This window comes from Geotrypetes seraphini, chromosome 6 (assembly GCF_902459505.1).
Source record: "Geotrypetes seraphini chromosome 6, aGeoSer1.1, whole genome shotgun sequence".
Taxonomy (NCBI): Eukaryota; Metazoa; Chordata; class Amphibia; order Gymnophiona; family Dermophiidae; genus Geotrypetes; species Geotrypetes seraphini.
In genome coordinates this window covers 147,969,299-147,985,592 of record NC_047089.1, presented here as the reverse complement: position 1 = coordinate 147,985,592, position 16,294 = coordinate 147,969,299, and the positions used below count along the sequence as shown (strand labels likewise).

Genomic DNA, 16,294 nt, shown 5'->3' with positions numbered 1-16,294 from the left:
AAGTATTGTGTTTATTACGATTTCTATCTATGTATTGAATGCATCTTTATAAAGAATGCTTCTCAGACCTCGTTTGAATTTGATTAGTGATGTTTCGTTCCGTAAGTAAATAGGTAAATTGTTCCACAGTTGGGGTGCTTGTACAGAAAATATAGTTGTTGTTCTTGTCCCAATTATTTTTAAAAAAGGAATAGTTAGTAGGTTTTGTTGCGTTGATCTCAGCGTCCTTAATGAAGAGTAAGGGATTAGTAATCTGTCCAGAAATAATGGCTGGTGTGTTTGTTGGATTTTAAATGTTAATAATGCGATATTAAACGTAATTCTGTGTATAATAGATAGCCAGTGTGCATCTTGTAAGAGAGGTGTAACATGATCATATTTTTTTGTTTGTTATAATTTTTATAGCTGTATTTTGTATTATTTGTAGTCTTCTTATTTCTTTATGAGTTATGCCGCAGTATAAAGAATTACAATAATCTAACCTAGAAATGATTAGAAAGACCAGGGGGACACTCAAAGTTACAGAGTAATACTTTTAAAACCAATGGGAGGAAATATTTTTTCACTCAGAGAATAGTTAAGCTCTGGAACGCATTGCCAGAAGATGCGGTAAGAGCGGTTAATGTAGCTGGTTTAAAAAAAGGTTTGGACAAGTTCCTGGAGGAAAAGTCCCTAGTCTGCTGTTGAAACAGACATGGGGGAAACCACTGCTTGCCCCAGATCGGTGGCATGGAATGCTGCTACTATTTGGGTTTTTGCCAGGCATTTTGTGACTTGGATTGGCTTCTGTGAACACGGGATACTGGGCTAGATGGACCATTGGTCTGACCCACTAAGGCTATTCTTATGGTTTTAATATACATCATGTTTCACCATATAGGCTTTACAAAGGACACTGGAGGAAGATATGACCCTCTGCAGCGATTCACTTCCTCTTGTTCTTGATATGGGACCTTAGTCCTGGAGGGGAAAAGAGAGTGAGCAGAGCCACTGTTGCCTGCACTGAATTCTGCACAGCATGTGGGGGTGAAGAATTCTGTGCAAATTCTGCACACTAAGCTTGCCACTTTATTAGTTAGTAACTATTGCTTCAGACGCAGAGTTTCAAGTTTCTTTATTTTTGATTTGCCATTTATCAAATAGGTATCTAAATGGTTTACAATGAAATGGAATTTAAAAGAAAAGAAATAAAATGAAAGATAAACATATCTAGAGTTTAAAAAAATGCAATAAAAAATAAATAAAAAGGGAGTTTGAACGGACCAATGTACATGAAACGAGAGGGGAGAGGTGAAGGTAAGTTAGTAAATACATTGAGATAAAAATAAAAGGGAGGAGAGAGAAGGAAGGGAAGATACATTATGATAGGGCTCACTTAAAAAAAAACATTTTTGTTTCTTTAAAATACTTCAAAAAACTATGTGAGAATGATTGAAAGAGCTAAGATTAGAGATTATAAGCATCTTTGTAAAGAAAAGTCTTGAGTTTAGATTTTAATTTTTCTAGAGAGTTTTCTAAACGGAAATCCAATGGGAGGGCATGCCACAGAGAAGGAGCTGTGACTGAGAAAATGGATTTGCAAGTGGTATCATAAAATAGTTCACCTATTGATGGAATGGTAAGTTAATTTTGATTGGATCGGAGTGTCCTGAAGGAAGTATATGGAATTATGCCAGGAGTACTGTATTCATGGATAGTACAATGACCTTATGATAGACTTTAATTCTGAACTAAAACTCGGGGCATTTTAGAGAACTAAAAGGCAGACTACTGCACTTCTTGCTAAGTCTGAGGAGTCAGAGTACATGAATTACTTGAGCTGGCTTCCATGTGGCTTACTATTATTAGACTCTCTTGACTGAATTGATTATATGGCAGTTAATACTTCTACAGTCATTTGAACATTCATTTTACAAGGATAATACAATCAAGACCAACAGTCGGGAACAGCAAATTGATCCATTAAGCCTCACAAAGCAAAGCTATGCTAAATGGCTCCAAAATTGCATATGATTGCTAGTGTTATGAAAGGCCAGATCAGTAACTTACAAAACATTCTTGGCAACAAAATCTATTTTTTTTATGTTTCGCTGTATCTATTACTCTGTGATAGATACAGTCCTCAAGATCCACATGAAGGCCAGATTTTCAGGATATCCACAATGAATATGCATGAGAGAGTTTTGCATACCAAGAAGGCAGTGCAGGCAAATCTCTCTCATGCATGTTCATTGTGGATATCCTGAAAACCTGGCCTGCCTGTGGATCTCAAGGACTGGAATTGAGCAGCCCTGCACTAGAGTATCTGCAGACCTAAAACTTTAAAATGTACCTTCCCATGAGCTTATGCACCCTACATGAGAATAACACACAGACACAGGCTGCAACGTAACTGCATTAAGGTGTTTTGCAGTCGTTTACCTGTTTCAAGGTTCAATTATTTAATGTACCACATATCACAGTAACAGCTAAGCTGTTAAAAATAAACATAAGTTAAAAGTTGGAAAAGAAATCAAATGGTTCAGATAGGATAGAACAGGGGTAGGGCACTCCGATCCTCGAGAGCCGTATTCCAGTCGGGTTTTCAGGATTTCCCCAATGAATATGCATTGAAAGCAGTGCATTCAAATAGATCTCATGCATATTCATTGGGGAAATCCTGAAAACCCGATTGGAATACGGCTCTCGAGGACTGGAGTTCCCTACCCCTGGGATAGAATAAGAAAACAGAGAGTGGAGCAGTGTGCTATACTCTACATCAGGGGTGTCAAAGTCCCTCCTCGAGGGCCGTAATCCAGTCGGGTTTTCAGGATTTCCCCAATGAATATGCATTGAAAGCATAGCATGCACATAGATCTCATGCATATTCATTGGGGAAATCCTGAAAACCCAACTGGATTCCGGCCCTCGAGGACCGACTTTGACACCTGTGCTCTACATTATGGTTTCGGAGACAACAGAGTGGTGGAGTAGCTTAATGGTTAGTGCAGCAGACTTTCATTCTAGGGAACTGGGTTCATTTCCCACTGCTGCTCCTTATGACCCTGGGCAAGTCACTTACCATTCCATAGCCCTAGGTTAAAAAAAACCCCCAAAACCCAAAATAAAACAAATTGTCAGCCCACTAGGGACAAAGAAAGTACAGTATAATCCCATTATACCGGACTCGCTTATAACGGAACCTCGCATATAGCGGATGAGGTCCGCTGGTCCCGGCCGAGTGCCATTATAAACATACAGAAAAACATCGGATATAGTGGACTCGCATATAATGGACTTTCGGATATACCGGACAACTATTTTGGTCCCCATAGCCGCTTTTAGCTGTAGTTTTATTCGGCTATAACGGACATGCAGGCTCCGCCTACAAGGCACGTGGCATGCTGGTGATATAGTATCAAAATGCTGCCCAGAAAAAAAAATGACAGAGTATTTTTCTTTCCAGTACAGTGTTCTGGTTTGCAGTCATTTCATGTCATACCAATATTTTTCTGAGTTTTGTTATTGATGTTGCTGATATGCTTGTGCAGTGACTGTTGTTCATCGATTTACGTTGTTTCAAGTTGCCCTAAATAAAGTTTTTAAAAAATGCAACTCTGGATATAATGGACTCGGGATATAACGGGCTATTTTTCCAGGTCCCTTGAAGTCCGTTATAACGGGATTATACTGTACCTGCATATAATGTGATAGTAGTAGTTGTTGAGACTCTGAGTCTTTCATTTTCCCTCAAGATTGTAGGGTTTTTTTTTCATAGAAATAGATCTTAAGTCATGCCTTAAATTTTTGCAGGGATGGTTCAGCATGTAGATATAATGGGAGGTTATTCTAAATTGCTGGGCCCATGACAGTGAATAAGGAGCTATGGATATGTTCATAGCACGTTTGGTGAAAAGATGGAAGGTTTTAAAAGAAACTGATTTGCAGAGTGCAAGCTTCAACCAGGTACAAAAGGGGCCAGATATTGTGATAGAAGCACAATTTGGTGAACTAATGTTAGGGTTTTGTATTGGACTATCAATATCCAATGTTCTATAAGTAGAGAAGTTTCATGGTCGTGTCTCTTAGCACTCCAAATCTTGTATAGCAGAGAATGAGTTTATATGTATAATTATTTATGATCTAGGAATGAGAGATATGTTGCCAGAAAGTCAATTATCAATCTACGGCCGATTCCTAGAATTTTCAGTGTTTCCACTAGCTCAATAGTATTAGCTATATAGAAAGGTTTAACAGGGGTGCAACCCTTGTTTTAGAGGGATTCAGAACAAGTTTGTTGACTTTAAGCCATATTGTGATTCTACTAAGTGCAGGTGAATGTCATGTTCTTTGTTGGATCAATAGTGCTTAGAATTTGGATTTTATATGCATATATAAATTATGTAAGATCTAAAGTCTGTATCAGAAGAGCCAGAAAAGATAAAAACTAGGGGAAATGCCATGGGCAGAGAGCAGGTGTGGAAACAATAGCCAGCTTCTGCATTACACTTACCACGTGCTAAATGTTTAACACAAGAGGTTATATAGGAGGCAGCAATTGTTTCTGTGTTAACAGAGAGCAGGAACGATGTATTAACCAGAATGTTAACACACACCCTGCAATATAAAGTACTGGGAATGTCCCTTCTTGATGCCGTTAATTTTGGCCTCACCACACATTAAAATCCTGTGTTATCTGACTCATTTCTCCAGTGTTACTTCTGCAGGCATCCTGTCAACGTAATCCTCAGGGCTTGCGAACCTTTTAGAGTGAGCCTTTTGGACTCACCATTTCTCAAATGCCGCTGCTGCAGGCAAGATGCAGGCACCCTGCCGACATCATCCTCGAGGCTTAGCAGTGGCGTGCCTAGGGGGGGCGGGGGGCAGTCCGCCCTGGTGCACTCAGGACAGACTGCCCCCCCTTTACTATGCCCCAAGGGGGTGCACAGGAGAAGCTGAACGGGGACGATGGGGGACCCACAAGGTTAAATACAACTCGAGTCACGAGGCTCGTCTTCTGTTCCTACCTGCCCTGCCTCGCACACATAGCCGACCGGAAGTCTTCCCCGATGTCAGCACTGGAGGAGGAGTGTATGGCGCAGTGGTTGGATCTACAGCCTCAGCACTCTGGGGTTGTGGGTTCAAACCCCGCGCTGCTCCTTGTGATCCTGGGCAAGTCACTTAGTCCTCCATAGCTCCATAGATAGATTGTGAGCCCACCGAGACAGATAGGGAAAATGCTTGAGTACCTGATTGTTAAACCGCTTAGATAACCTTGATAGGCGGTATATAAAAACCTAATAAACTTGAAAGTTAATAAACTTGATGTCGGAGGAAGGGCTTAAGCAAAGCCTACCCTCCGACGTCAGCGCTGACATCGGGGAAGACTTCTGGTCGGCTATGTGTTCATGGCAGGGAAGCTAGGAACAGAAGACGAGCCTCACGGCTCGAGCTCCATTTTGCTGAGAAAGTTGCTAAGATGAGGGCTGGGAGGCAAACGCGGAACACAAAAGGGGGGAGGGAGTGCATTTTTGGAAACAAAGCATGAACTTGGGAAAGAAGATGGAGGAAGGGAGGAAAAGAGATGCTGAAGTGGGGGAGGGAATGCGTTTTTGGACACAGAAGGCATGAACTTGGGAGAAAGGAAGGGAGGGAAAGAGATGCAGAGGTGGGAGAGGGAGTGCATTTTTGGACACAAGGCATGAACTTGGGAGAGAGGATGGAGGAAGGGAGGGAAAGAGGTGGGGGAGGGAGTACGTTTTTGGACACAAGGCATGAACTTGGGAGAGAGGATGGAGGAAGGGAGGGGAAGAGGTGGGGGAGGGAGTGTGTTTTTGTACACAGAAGGCATGAACTTGGGAGAGAGGAAGGGAAGGAAAGAGATGCTGAGGTGGGGGAGGGAATGCGTTTTTGGACACAGAAGGCATGGACTTGGGAGAGAGGAAGGGAGGGAAAGAGATGGTTGTGTACACGGGGAATGGAAGAAAGGAGAATTTTTGGTCATAGGGAGGGAGTGAGGTATAGATGAGAGGGAGAAATATTGTTGTGGAACGGACAGATTGAAATGGATGCAAGAGGGAGGAATGTTGGCCATAGTGGTGAAGGGAATGGAGGGAGAGATGTGGCATGGTGCTGGAGAGGGGTGATAAGGAGAAATGTTGGGCATGAGACTGGTGGGCAGGGACGAAAGATGAGAAAGGGATAAATGCTGGACCATGGTAGGAGGAACCAATGGACAGCAACAGAAGAATTTACAGAAGATGGGAATGCAGAAAAAAGAAACTGGGACCAACTTTATGGAAAAATAAGTCTCCAGACAACAAAGGTAAAAAACGGAATTTATTGACTAAAATATGTTAGCTTTGGGAAATGTATATAGCAAATGTCTATGTATTGTGTTCAAAAGAAAAGGAAATGCATTTCTGGTTTTATTTCTACAGTGTTGAAGTATTTGCTGACCTTTGCTGTGACTGGTGGGGATTCCCAAGCACCGCCAGCAGAGGACCTCCTCTAGAGATGGCCAGAACTCCCCTCCACCAAGCACAGCAGTCGCTGGCAACATCCATGAGCCACTGAGGTGCCAGCATCTGTGACTCAGGTACGCTACTACTGCCTGCCAAGCTTGGCAAAAGGGACCCCCGGCCAACTGCAAAGGAAGTCCTCAGCTGACAGCTTGGGGGTTCTCATCAGCTGAGTATTTATATTTTATATTTACATTAGAGGCTCTGATAGAAACCCATTTAAAAAGTATGTATTCTTCCCAATTAATATTTCCAAATTAATAAAGTGTCTGCTTATTTGTAAATGGGTCTCTAGTAGCAGAGCCTTTAATTCAGTAGAATAATTAAATGAAATAACTATGTCTGAAGTTTATAGGGATTGGCGGGGATTAAGGGGATTCCTCACGGGGATGGGTGGAGATGGAGGGGATTCCTCACGGGGACGGGTGGGGATGGAGGGATTTCTCATGGGGATGGGTGGGACTTCTGTCCCTGCGCAACTTTCTAGTGCACAGCCGGCCACCCTCCCTATTCTGCCACTGCTGCTTTCCTTAACCAGTAGCAGCGGCAGAAAAACAGGGGTGTCCACGGGTGCTCACCGGTGTTGCTCATCTTCTGGCTGGCTCCCCTGCTGAAAGCTGCGGGCGTCCGCTCCTCGTGCAATCTGCAGCTGCGTCGGAAGCATTCCCTCTGACGTAACAACATCAGAAAGAAGGCTTCCGATGCAGCTGCGGATCGGACACCCGTGGCTTTCAGCAGGAGAGCCGGCCAGACATGCTGGGCAGGGAAGGTGGGAAGGTAGACATACTGGGCAGGGAAGGAGAGAAGGTAGAAATGCTGCACAGGGAAGGGGGAAGGGTAGAAATGCTGCACAAGGGAGGGGGAGGGGAGAAATACTGCACAGGCAAGGGGAAGAAATGCTGCAAAGGCAAGGGGGGAGACATGCTGCTGCTGCTGCTGCTGTTGCACAGAGAAGGGAGGAGGGTAGAAATACTGCACAGGCAAGGGGGGGAGACATGCTGCTGCTGCAGCAGCACCCAATTGGGGAGAGAGAGAGGGAAGGAGGGGGAGAAGGGAGAGGAAACAGAGATGCCAAGTCCATGGGAGGGAGGGAAAGGAAAACAGGAAAGGAGATACCAGACCATGGAGGGGGAGGAAGAGATGCCATGGCATGAGGGAAGGGAAGGAGATAGAGATACCACACCATGGTGTGGAGTGGGAAGGAAGGAAGGAAAGGAGAAGAGAAAGCGAAAGATGCCAAAGCATAGGGGAGGGGATGGAGACAGAAAAATGGAGAGGGGTGAAGCTCAAATGAATCATGTGCAAAGGAGAGAAGGGATCCCAGATTTACAGTTTATTGAAGGGACATAGAAAGAGGGAAGATGCCATATGGAAGAGAGAGATGGTGGACAGTAGATGGAAGGGGCAGAGAGAGTGTGGGTAGTAGATGGAAGTGGTAGAGAGAGAGAGGGCAGAAGCTGGGTGGAAGGGGCAAAGAAAGGGCAGATGTTGCTTGGAAGGGAGAGAGGACAAATGCTGTATAGAAAGAAGAGAGCAAAGAAGATGATTAAAGCAGAAACGACAAAAGGTAGAAAGATTTTTTTTGTTGCTTTACTTAGAATAAAGTAGTATTGTAACCGTAATGATAAAAGTTTATAAATAGGAAATGGAAATAAGGCAATTTTTTGGACTAAACCCCTTTCCATAGCCCAGGATACCATAAAAGCAGTATTCTGTACTGTTCTGAAGAAAGATTTGGCCTCTGAAAGCTAATTGAAAAATGGATTAGTCCAATAAAATGGTATTTTCTTATTTCTCATTATTTGTTTTATTTTTATTTGTTAATTTGTAAAGTGGTGATTGTTATGTATCAGTTTTTTCAAATTTATACCTACTGTCTTTATATTTTGCACAGTATTAGGGGACATGTGTCACTGTTTTTATGGTGTTGTGGTATTGAATTGTATGCAGAGTCTGGTTTCATGGCGGTTCAGTTTAACTTTTGTCTACATATTTCTATTTTTAGTTTGTGATTATTCCATATTGTGCGAGGGTGTATCTCTGTTCTGTGTGTATGAAAAGAACATAGTTTTCAGTTGGCATTGACTACAGGATCAATTGACTGTGCAGGATCTGGCTTGTTTAGTTTTACAATGTATGTGTTGGTGTTCTAGTGCTCACTGCAGTGTTTAAGATGCTGCCTTTTCCTAGGTACACTCTTGTGCGATATGTGGATTGTTACTAAAAATCATATTTTTTATATAGATGGGGGGGGGTGTCAAAAAAATGATGGGCCCCGGGTGTCACATATGCTAGGTACGCCACTGAGGCTTGGAAGCCTGTTTGAGTGAGTCCTAACTGTAGTATGCAGCCTGCGGTTGCACACCCATGGTTGCATGTTCAAAGGGTCACACCCCTTATCAGCCATTTGGTGCCAAGAGGAGCAAGGAGCAGGGGACTATCAACCTCTTTTTTTCCATGGAAAGGAAAAGGAAAATAAATCACTATTGGGACCATTCTTAACTATAAGTTCAGTGAAAAGATTTTCATTTAAGACCTATTCCGATATTAACAGAAGTTGAGACTTCCCCATTGTTGCTTCCCTGTTGTCCTTTGAGAGGACTCCATTTCCTGAACCTGGAAATATCTTATTAGAGGAAATAGCTGCTTTCCCATGAGGTAACCAAGTTTCTCCTCCTTTATCTTTATCTCAAATGGGAGACTTAACTGATAGTAAGGGTTAGGGAAACCCTCTTTTGAGGGCTCCCTTTCCCAAGCCAGTTCAGATGGTCACTGCTATTACTGCTAAAGAAATTGAGCCTCAAGAAAAGCCAGTTACTGTACTTTACTAGATATGTGGCAAATTGTAAAGCGAATTGAATGTTCCACGCAAGGAACCGTTGCTTCACTGTATCAGTTTTCCCACAAAGGAGCTATTAAATTCTCTGAGATTGAAAAAAAGTTTAGGTGACATTGATGACTCTTTCACTCACACTCTCACAATACTCTACATGGCCACATTTCAGCAAAGCCTCCATCAAGAATTAAAAGAATCTGTTAAAGAAAGTACAGTATTCAAATTAATATTTACATGATTGCATCTCTTTTTTTCTGTTGTTGCCTTTGCTTACTGTATGAACTCCTTACCTCTGGCTATATCACTCGAGTTGAGGGGTCAGCCAGAAGGGACACGTTTCATGACAGAAAGAAAATCTTTATAATTGCAAGCAACAGGAAGCTGATAAATGAAACCGCCAAAAGAGGAGACAACAAATATAAGTGAAAAGATAATCTGTTGAAATATAGTAACAAGTAGATTATTGAAACATTTTTAAACTTTGTTACCATGACGGTTATAGGGACTGTGGAAGTGCAGTCATGGTCTCTTAAACTAAACTAAACTAAACCTTAAGTTTATATACCGCATCATCTCCACGGAAGTAGAGCTCGGCACGGTTTACAAGAACTTAAAAAATGAGAAAGGAAGAGAAAAGGTTTCCATAAGTTTATAAATAGAGTGGAAAGTAAGGGAAAAGAAATTACATGTTAGAGAAGAGCCAGGTTTTTAGTTGTTTGCGGAATAAATGGAGGGCACTCAGGTTCCGCAGAGGGGTAGTAAGGTCGTTCCAGAGACCTGTGATTTTGAATAGAAGTGATTTTCCCAGTTTACCTGCGTGAAGAATACCATGTAGGGAGGAGAAGGATAGTTTTAATCTTTGGGCGGTCCTGGCGGAGTCAGGGCACGAGGAGTTAAAGGAAAGTGGGATTAGGGAAGGAAGGATGCCGTGAATAATCTTAAAAGCCAGGCAAGAGCATTTGAATTGGATTCTAGAAATCACTGGGAGCCAGTGAAGTTTGGCCAGGAGTGGAGAGATGTGGTCAGATTTACATTTTGCAAAGATCAGCTTGCCTGCAGTATTCTGAATAAGCTGTAGTCTTTGGAGGCTTTTTTTTTGTTAAGCAAAGGTAAATGGCATTGCAGTAGTCAAGTTTGGAGAGGATGATGGATTGGACGAGGATGGCGAAATGTTTTTGGCGGAAGCAGGATCTTGCTTTCCTTAGCATGTGGAGGTTGAAAAAGCATGATTTTGTCAAGGAGTTGAGGTGGTCGTTGAGGGAGAGAGAGGAGTCAATAATGATGCCAAGGACCTTGCTTGAGAACTCAAGGTGTAAAGCAGCGCCTGAGGGAAGTGCGAAGAGGGTAGGCAGGTATTCTAACTTTGGGAGGAGCCAAAGTAATTTTGTTTTTGATTCATTTAGTTTCATCTGTACCGAGAGGGACCAGGAGTGGAGTCTCATTATGCAGGATGATATGTTATCGTGGAGGTTGGTGAGGTTCTGGTCTGTTTCAAGAAGGACAAGGATATCAACGGCGTATGTGTAGATTGTTTCAAGGGGGGAAAGCTGGAGGAGCTTTAGTGAAGACATATAGATATTAAAAAGGATAGGGGATAGGGGTCCTGGCCACAGGAAGGAGACCACAGGAAGGAGACCAAGGAGCAGACATGGTGCCATTAGAGTTGACAATATAGGAGCGAGAGCGAAGGAAGTTTGAGAACCAGTTAAGAACAGTGGAAAGTTGATAAAGTAGTATGTCATGGTGGACGACATCGAAAGCAGCAGAGAGGTCGACCTTTGCTTCTTTTCAAGTAAGAATGAGCACTGAGGTTGGTAGTCTGAGCACTTCACATTAAAAATAATCTATTTATTTTATGTTAAGAGGTTAAGTGGGATTAAATATTTGGAAGCCTTGTGAAAATACTAAGAGAGCATATATTGCTTTATTGACATGCCTGACTGCTTTTTGTGTTTGTATAGGGGGATTTTAGTTCACCATCACTTTATTTATCGGGACATTGATTATTATTAGGAGAGCTGTTATACTGACATCTCTTTGACCTGTACCTTGAAAAGTTTCCTACAAGCCTTCTTCCAGCTTTTCATTCTCCATATATTGCTTGCAACACCATTCTCTTTTCTTGAACTGTAAATCCTTAAGATGATGTAGTCTGTGACCTTCTGTGCCTGCTTCTGTTTTTACTGTTTGTCTTGTAAATCTTTTGTGTTTTAACACCTAACATCTTTTGTACAGTGATGTGAACGTAAATGATATGCTATTAAAATCAACAAATTATTTCTTAGAATGATGAAAGGGTAAGGTGTGTTTTATTTCCCTTGCATTATTAAGATTTTAATAGAGTACGTTGAGCTGTATTCATTACTTTCCTTGTACAAGTGGTGCTCAAGCCAGTTTTTAAGTATCCCTACCAGTCAGTTTGGTTTTCAAGATAGGCAACAATCTTGGTTAGGTAAATGTATTCAGCAAGCTATGTTATCCTATTGCTGTTTTCGGAAATTATTTAAGACCACTTTGTTCAATAAGTTTATTATTTAATGGGAGTTTTATTATTGAAATTCTATTTTTACAAATATTTGTATTTTTTACTGTATTATTGTATTTTGCTGATTGTCCAGCTCTTTTTAGTGTAAACCGCCTAGAACTTTTGGTTCTGGCGGTATAAAAGAATAAAGTTATTATTATTATCCAAAATAAATTTACATGGGATAAGTCTACTGGGTCTAAGAACTAGACTAATGTATGCAAATATATCTCCTGCAAATTAATTAGTGGGGATACTCCCAAAATTATACAAGGGGTGTTCAATAATTTATATAATTCAGTAGGAAAGAAAAGTTTTCAAAATATTTTTTGATTTATTTTTCAGTATAGTCCCCTGATAGTTCAATACAATTCATCCACTTTTCCTGCAAATTATTTTAATCCCTTTGAAAAAAATTATTCTGTTTGACCTTCAAACTAGGACGTCACAGCTACCTTAATATTTTCACCACTTGAAAACTGCTGTCCATGGAGAGATTTCTTCAGTACTTTGAACAGAAAATAATCCGACTGAGCCAGGTAAGGACTGTAGTGTGGATGATTCAACTGCTGAAACCTACCCACCACTCAACGGTACTCGTCGTAAGAAACTTTACGACAACCTCCTGGGGACACAGGCAGCTAAAATAGACTCTGACATCTCAAAATTACTGACCAAAACAACAGACATAAAAGAGTTCCGCAAAGAAATAAAAACATTACTGTTCAAAAAATATCTCCCATCACTCTAACCACCACTCAATGTCCTCCCAATCAACGACTTCGGAAATACCCACCTATATTATCTTTTTATCTGCGATCTAGAATGTACTGTAATTCTGCTACACTACACCCGATTCAACCGATCGAATTAACATGTATTACCTCTGTTAAATGCATTATCTTCCGTTATATGTATTATCTTCTGTAACAAGTATTATCTTCTGTGAAATTGTAGTATCATAACTCATTACTATTCCTGTAACTTAATCTTATCCTGAAATGTAACTCTACTGGAATATCCCAGATATTTCTATATTGTAATCCGCCTAGAACCGCAAGGCACAGGCGGAATAGAAATCCCTAATGTAATGTAATGTAATATTCGCGGATGGCAGCCTGTGTTTGTTGTGACATGTGCACCTGAGCATTGTCATGAAAAAGCTGCATGCCTGTTGTGAAATTTCCTTGTCTTTTCTCCTTGATTGACTTCCTCAAAGTGATCAATGTGTTGACATAACTCTCCCCGGTTATGGTTGTCTTGTGTGACATGATTTCCAAAACAAAGGTCCTTTGTCATCCCAGTTGCCATGACTTTGCCTTCAGATTTTGTTTCTTGAACTTTTTTTTTTTTTGAGGGGGGGGGGGGAGAGGGGATGACTTGTGCTTCTATTACTTTGACTCCATTTTGGACTCAGGATCTCTGTGATAGACCAAAGTCTCATCTCCAGTCATCAAATAATGAAAAAAATTCACTTGGAATATCTCCAAGTTCTCCTGACAGCACTGGTACCTCATGGCCTTCTGACATGGTATCAGCATTCTTGGAACTAATCTTGCACTAACCTTGGACATGCCCAACTTTTCATGAATTATTTTCCAAACTGTAACCTGCCAAGATGCCCATTTCTTCAGCTATTTGGGGAAACCTTAATTTGTCTGTCTGACAAAATTAAATCCTTGACTTTCTTGCACATTTCTGTGGAAGTTGCTTTCATAGGCCGTCCAGTGTGAGGGTCATCTTGAATGGACTCTCTACCCCATTTAAACTGCTTGCTCCAAAATTTTACTTTGTAGGATGAAGGGCAGACTCACTATATACTGCAGTCATGCGTTTGTGGATCTCCTTTGGCTTTTTCCCTTCTTTTGTGAGAAATTCTATCACTGAACAGTGCTCCAAATCAAGCAGTTTCTTACTTGACTTTCACAAGGACTCTCCTGACATCCTGTTTCTCGGAATGATAGACTCACACTGAGCCGCAACTGTGAATGAGTAATCTTGAGTCATATCACAACATGCACAGACTTGTTTCAACATGCTTGCTACTTTCTTTTATACTCAGGTAGCTGAAGGGGCATCTAGAATAAATCCCACTTTGCCCCAGGTACATTAGATAGCTTGTTAGCCCTCCAGTACAGACAGGAAAAAATGCTTGAGAACCTGCATAAATTCATCTAAATCTTTCTGAGCTCTCTTGGGAGAACGGTATAGAAAATTGAATAAATAAATAAAATAGAACAGTTTGAACATCAATTCCTTGTACATCCATGATACAGGATCCATATTTTCAGCCCTGGATTAGCCGTTAAACAAAATAAGCATGTGTTTAGGGCACCAAGGGAAGAGGGGCACCACCAAGTTTTTTTTCCCCCATATCATTCACTTAATTCTTTCACTGTTGTCTGCCACACCCATTATCCAACATGAATTTAAGAGCTCCTTTTACTAAGGTGCGCTAGCGTTTTTAACGCACGCACAAGATTAGAACGCACTATAGTGTGCGCTAGCTGAAAAATTACCGCCTACTTAAAAGGAGGCGGTAGCGGCTAGCGCACGGGGCATTTTAGCGCGCGCTATTCCACGCGTTAAGGCCCTAACGCACCTTTGTAAAAGGAGCCCTAGACTTTTTTTCATATAATAATATTTCTCAGTACTTATTGAGTCTTAATATTTTAGTTAAGTGACAGAAATTTTGAAAGGCACCACTTTTGGGCTGTGCTTAGAGCATCAGTTGGCTTTAATCTGGCCCTGAAAATTTGCATATCAGGATTTCATTTAAAATTACTTTACCCTTCCACCATACAACTTTAAAAAAAAAAATGACCTCCTAGAAATTATACCTACATGAGAGAAGCTGCAGATGGGTCTCTTCTCATCCCTTCTTCTGCCATCTCAATGGCTTGTTTCATCTCCATTTTTTTGTAAAGAGTCACAATGCTTGATTTAGGCTGTTTCTTCCGGATCAGAATTTTCCGCAGGTATTTGTGATCAAACTTTTTATACCTATAATAATAGAAAAAAAATCAACATACTTCTCTTTATATCTTTCAGATCATTAATTTTTTTATAACAATAATGGCTCTTGTATCAACAACAGATCTAAAATTATTTCCATCATAACCATCTAGCCCATATCAAAGGAAAAGGGAATTACTGTAGCCAAATAAAACAACAAAAAAAAAGAGAAAATAATTAGGCCGTAGGCCTTAATTACAACATGGTGTAGCATTTAATCCACTAATCTAACACATTATTTCTCATGACTTTTAAGAAATTGTTTTAGATGTAAAGAATCCCCCTCAATATAATTTTTACTTTGAAAAGTAAGCAGTGACTTTATTTATTTAATATTTCAGTTATACCGTTCTTATACTTTGTCTGTGTATCAACTGTGTACATTCAAAAACATAAAAAAATAACAACAAATCTCAGAGAACAGAAGCATATGTAGGCACAGGCATAGGCGGAACGTTACGGAAAGAACACTTCCGGGGCAGGCAAGCGTCTGTGCTATTTAGATTCTTTGAACTACCAACTTTCCCATTACTTGCCTATGTCTTCTCTTCAGATCTGATTACTAAGTAATTCCATATTCAGTTGCGTGGTCAATGTTTCTTTTTCTTTTTCTTATTATTATTGCCAGAAATTGCATTTAAAAACACATATTCAGCAGCAGTCCATATAAGGGGGGTCATTTTACTAAGCTGGGGTAATCACGAACATGTGCTTACTGCAGCAAAAAAAAAAAAAGGCCTTTCTGCAGGGCATATTTAGGCATCCAACAACAATTTTGTGATCAGCTCATGCTTCCCATGTGCTATACAATAAATTTTATTTTTTAGTGCTGGGGTTGGTCTAGGTAGAGAGTAGGTGTGTTCTGTGCTAATTGGTTAATGCAGCTACATTGATCTTCACTAACCAATCAGGGTGCGATTAGTGCATGAGCCCTTACTGCCTACAAAATAGGTGGTAGTAGGGGCTCATGAGAAAATTAGTACATAGGTATTAATTTTTTAAAAAAATAGAATAAGGAGCCATTAAGGCTACTTTTTACCACAGTTTGGTAAAAGGGCCCCATTGTTAGCAGTGCTGAATATATGTATAGATCGCTCACTGCAGCAGGTCTGCATATAGTAGAGATATTCAGGAATTATTCCCTGAATTCTATATACATTATAGCACTCACATTTGGATGCACTGCTGAGATGTGCGTGTCAGTTAATTGGCTAATGAGCTCTTAACCATCAATAACCAGGTGCCAATAACTAATTACTGATGTTAATTGGCACTCATTAAGATTTGTGTGCGCATCTGGTTGCATGATATTCTATAAGACGGGGTGCCTAACTCCCTTAGTAAAAGGAGGCATGGGCATGTCAGGGACATTCTGAACAGCTGTGCCTTACTTCTGTCTTTGAGAAATGAAAGTGGTCT

At 40.8% G+C, this 16,294-nt stretch overlaps 1 protein-coding gene across 1 annotated transcript in view; it reads right to left on the bottom strand.

Moving 5' to 3' along the window:
• Window positions 1–16,294, bottom strand: part of LOC117362918 (sodium/hydrogen exchanger 4-like) — a 104,958-nt gene that overhangs the window by 33,335 nt on the left and 55,329 nt on the right. The window contains exon 8 of the mRNA XM_033950010.1: window positions 14,705–14,863. Coding sequence (XP_033805901.1) covers window positions 14,705–14,863 — 159 coding nt within the window. The remainder of the gene's footprint in view (window positions 1–14,704; window positions 14,864–16,294) is intronic.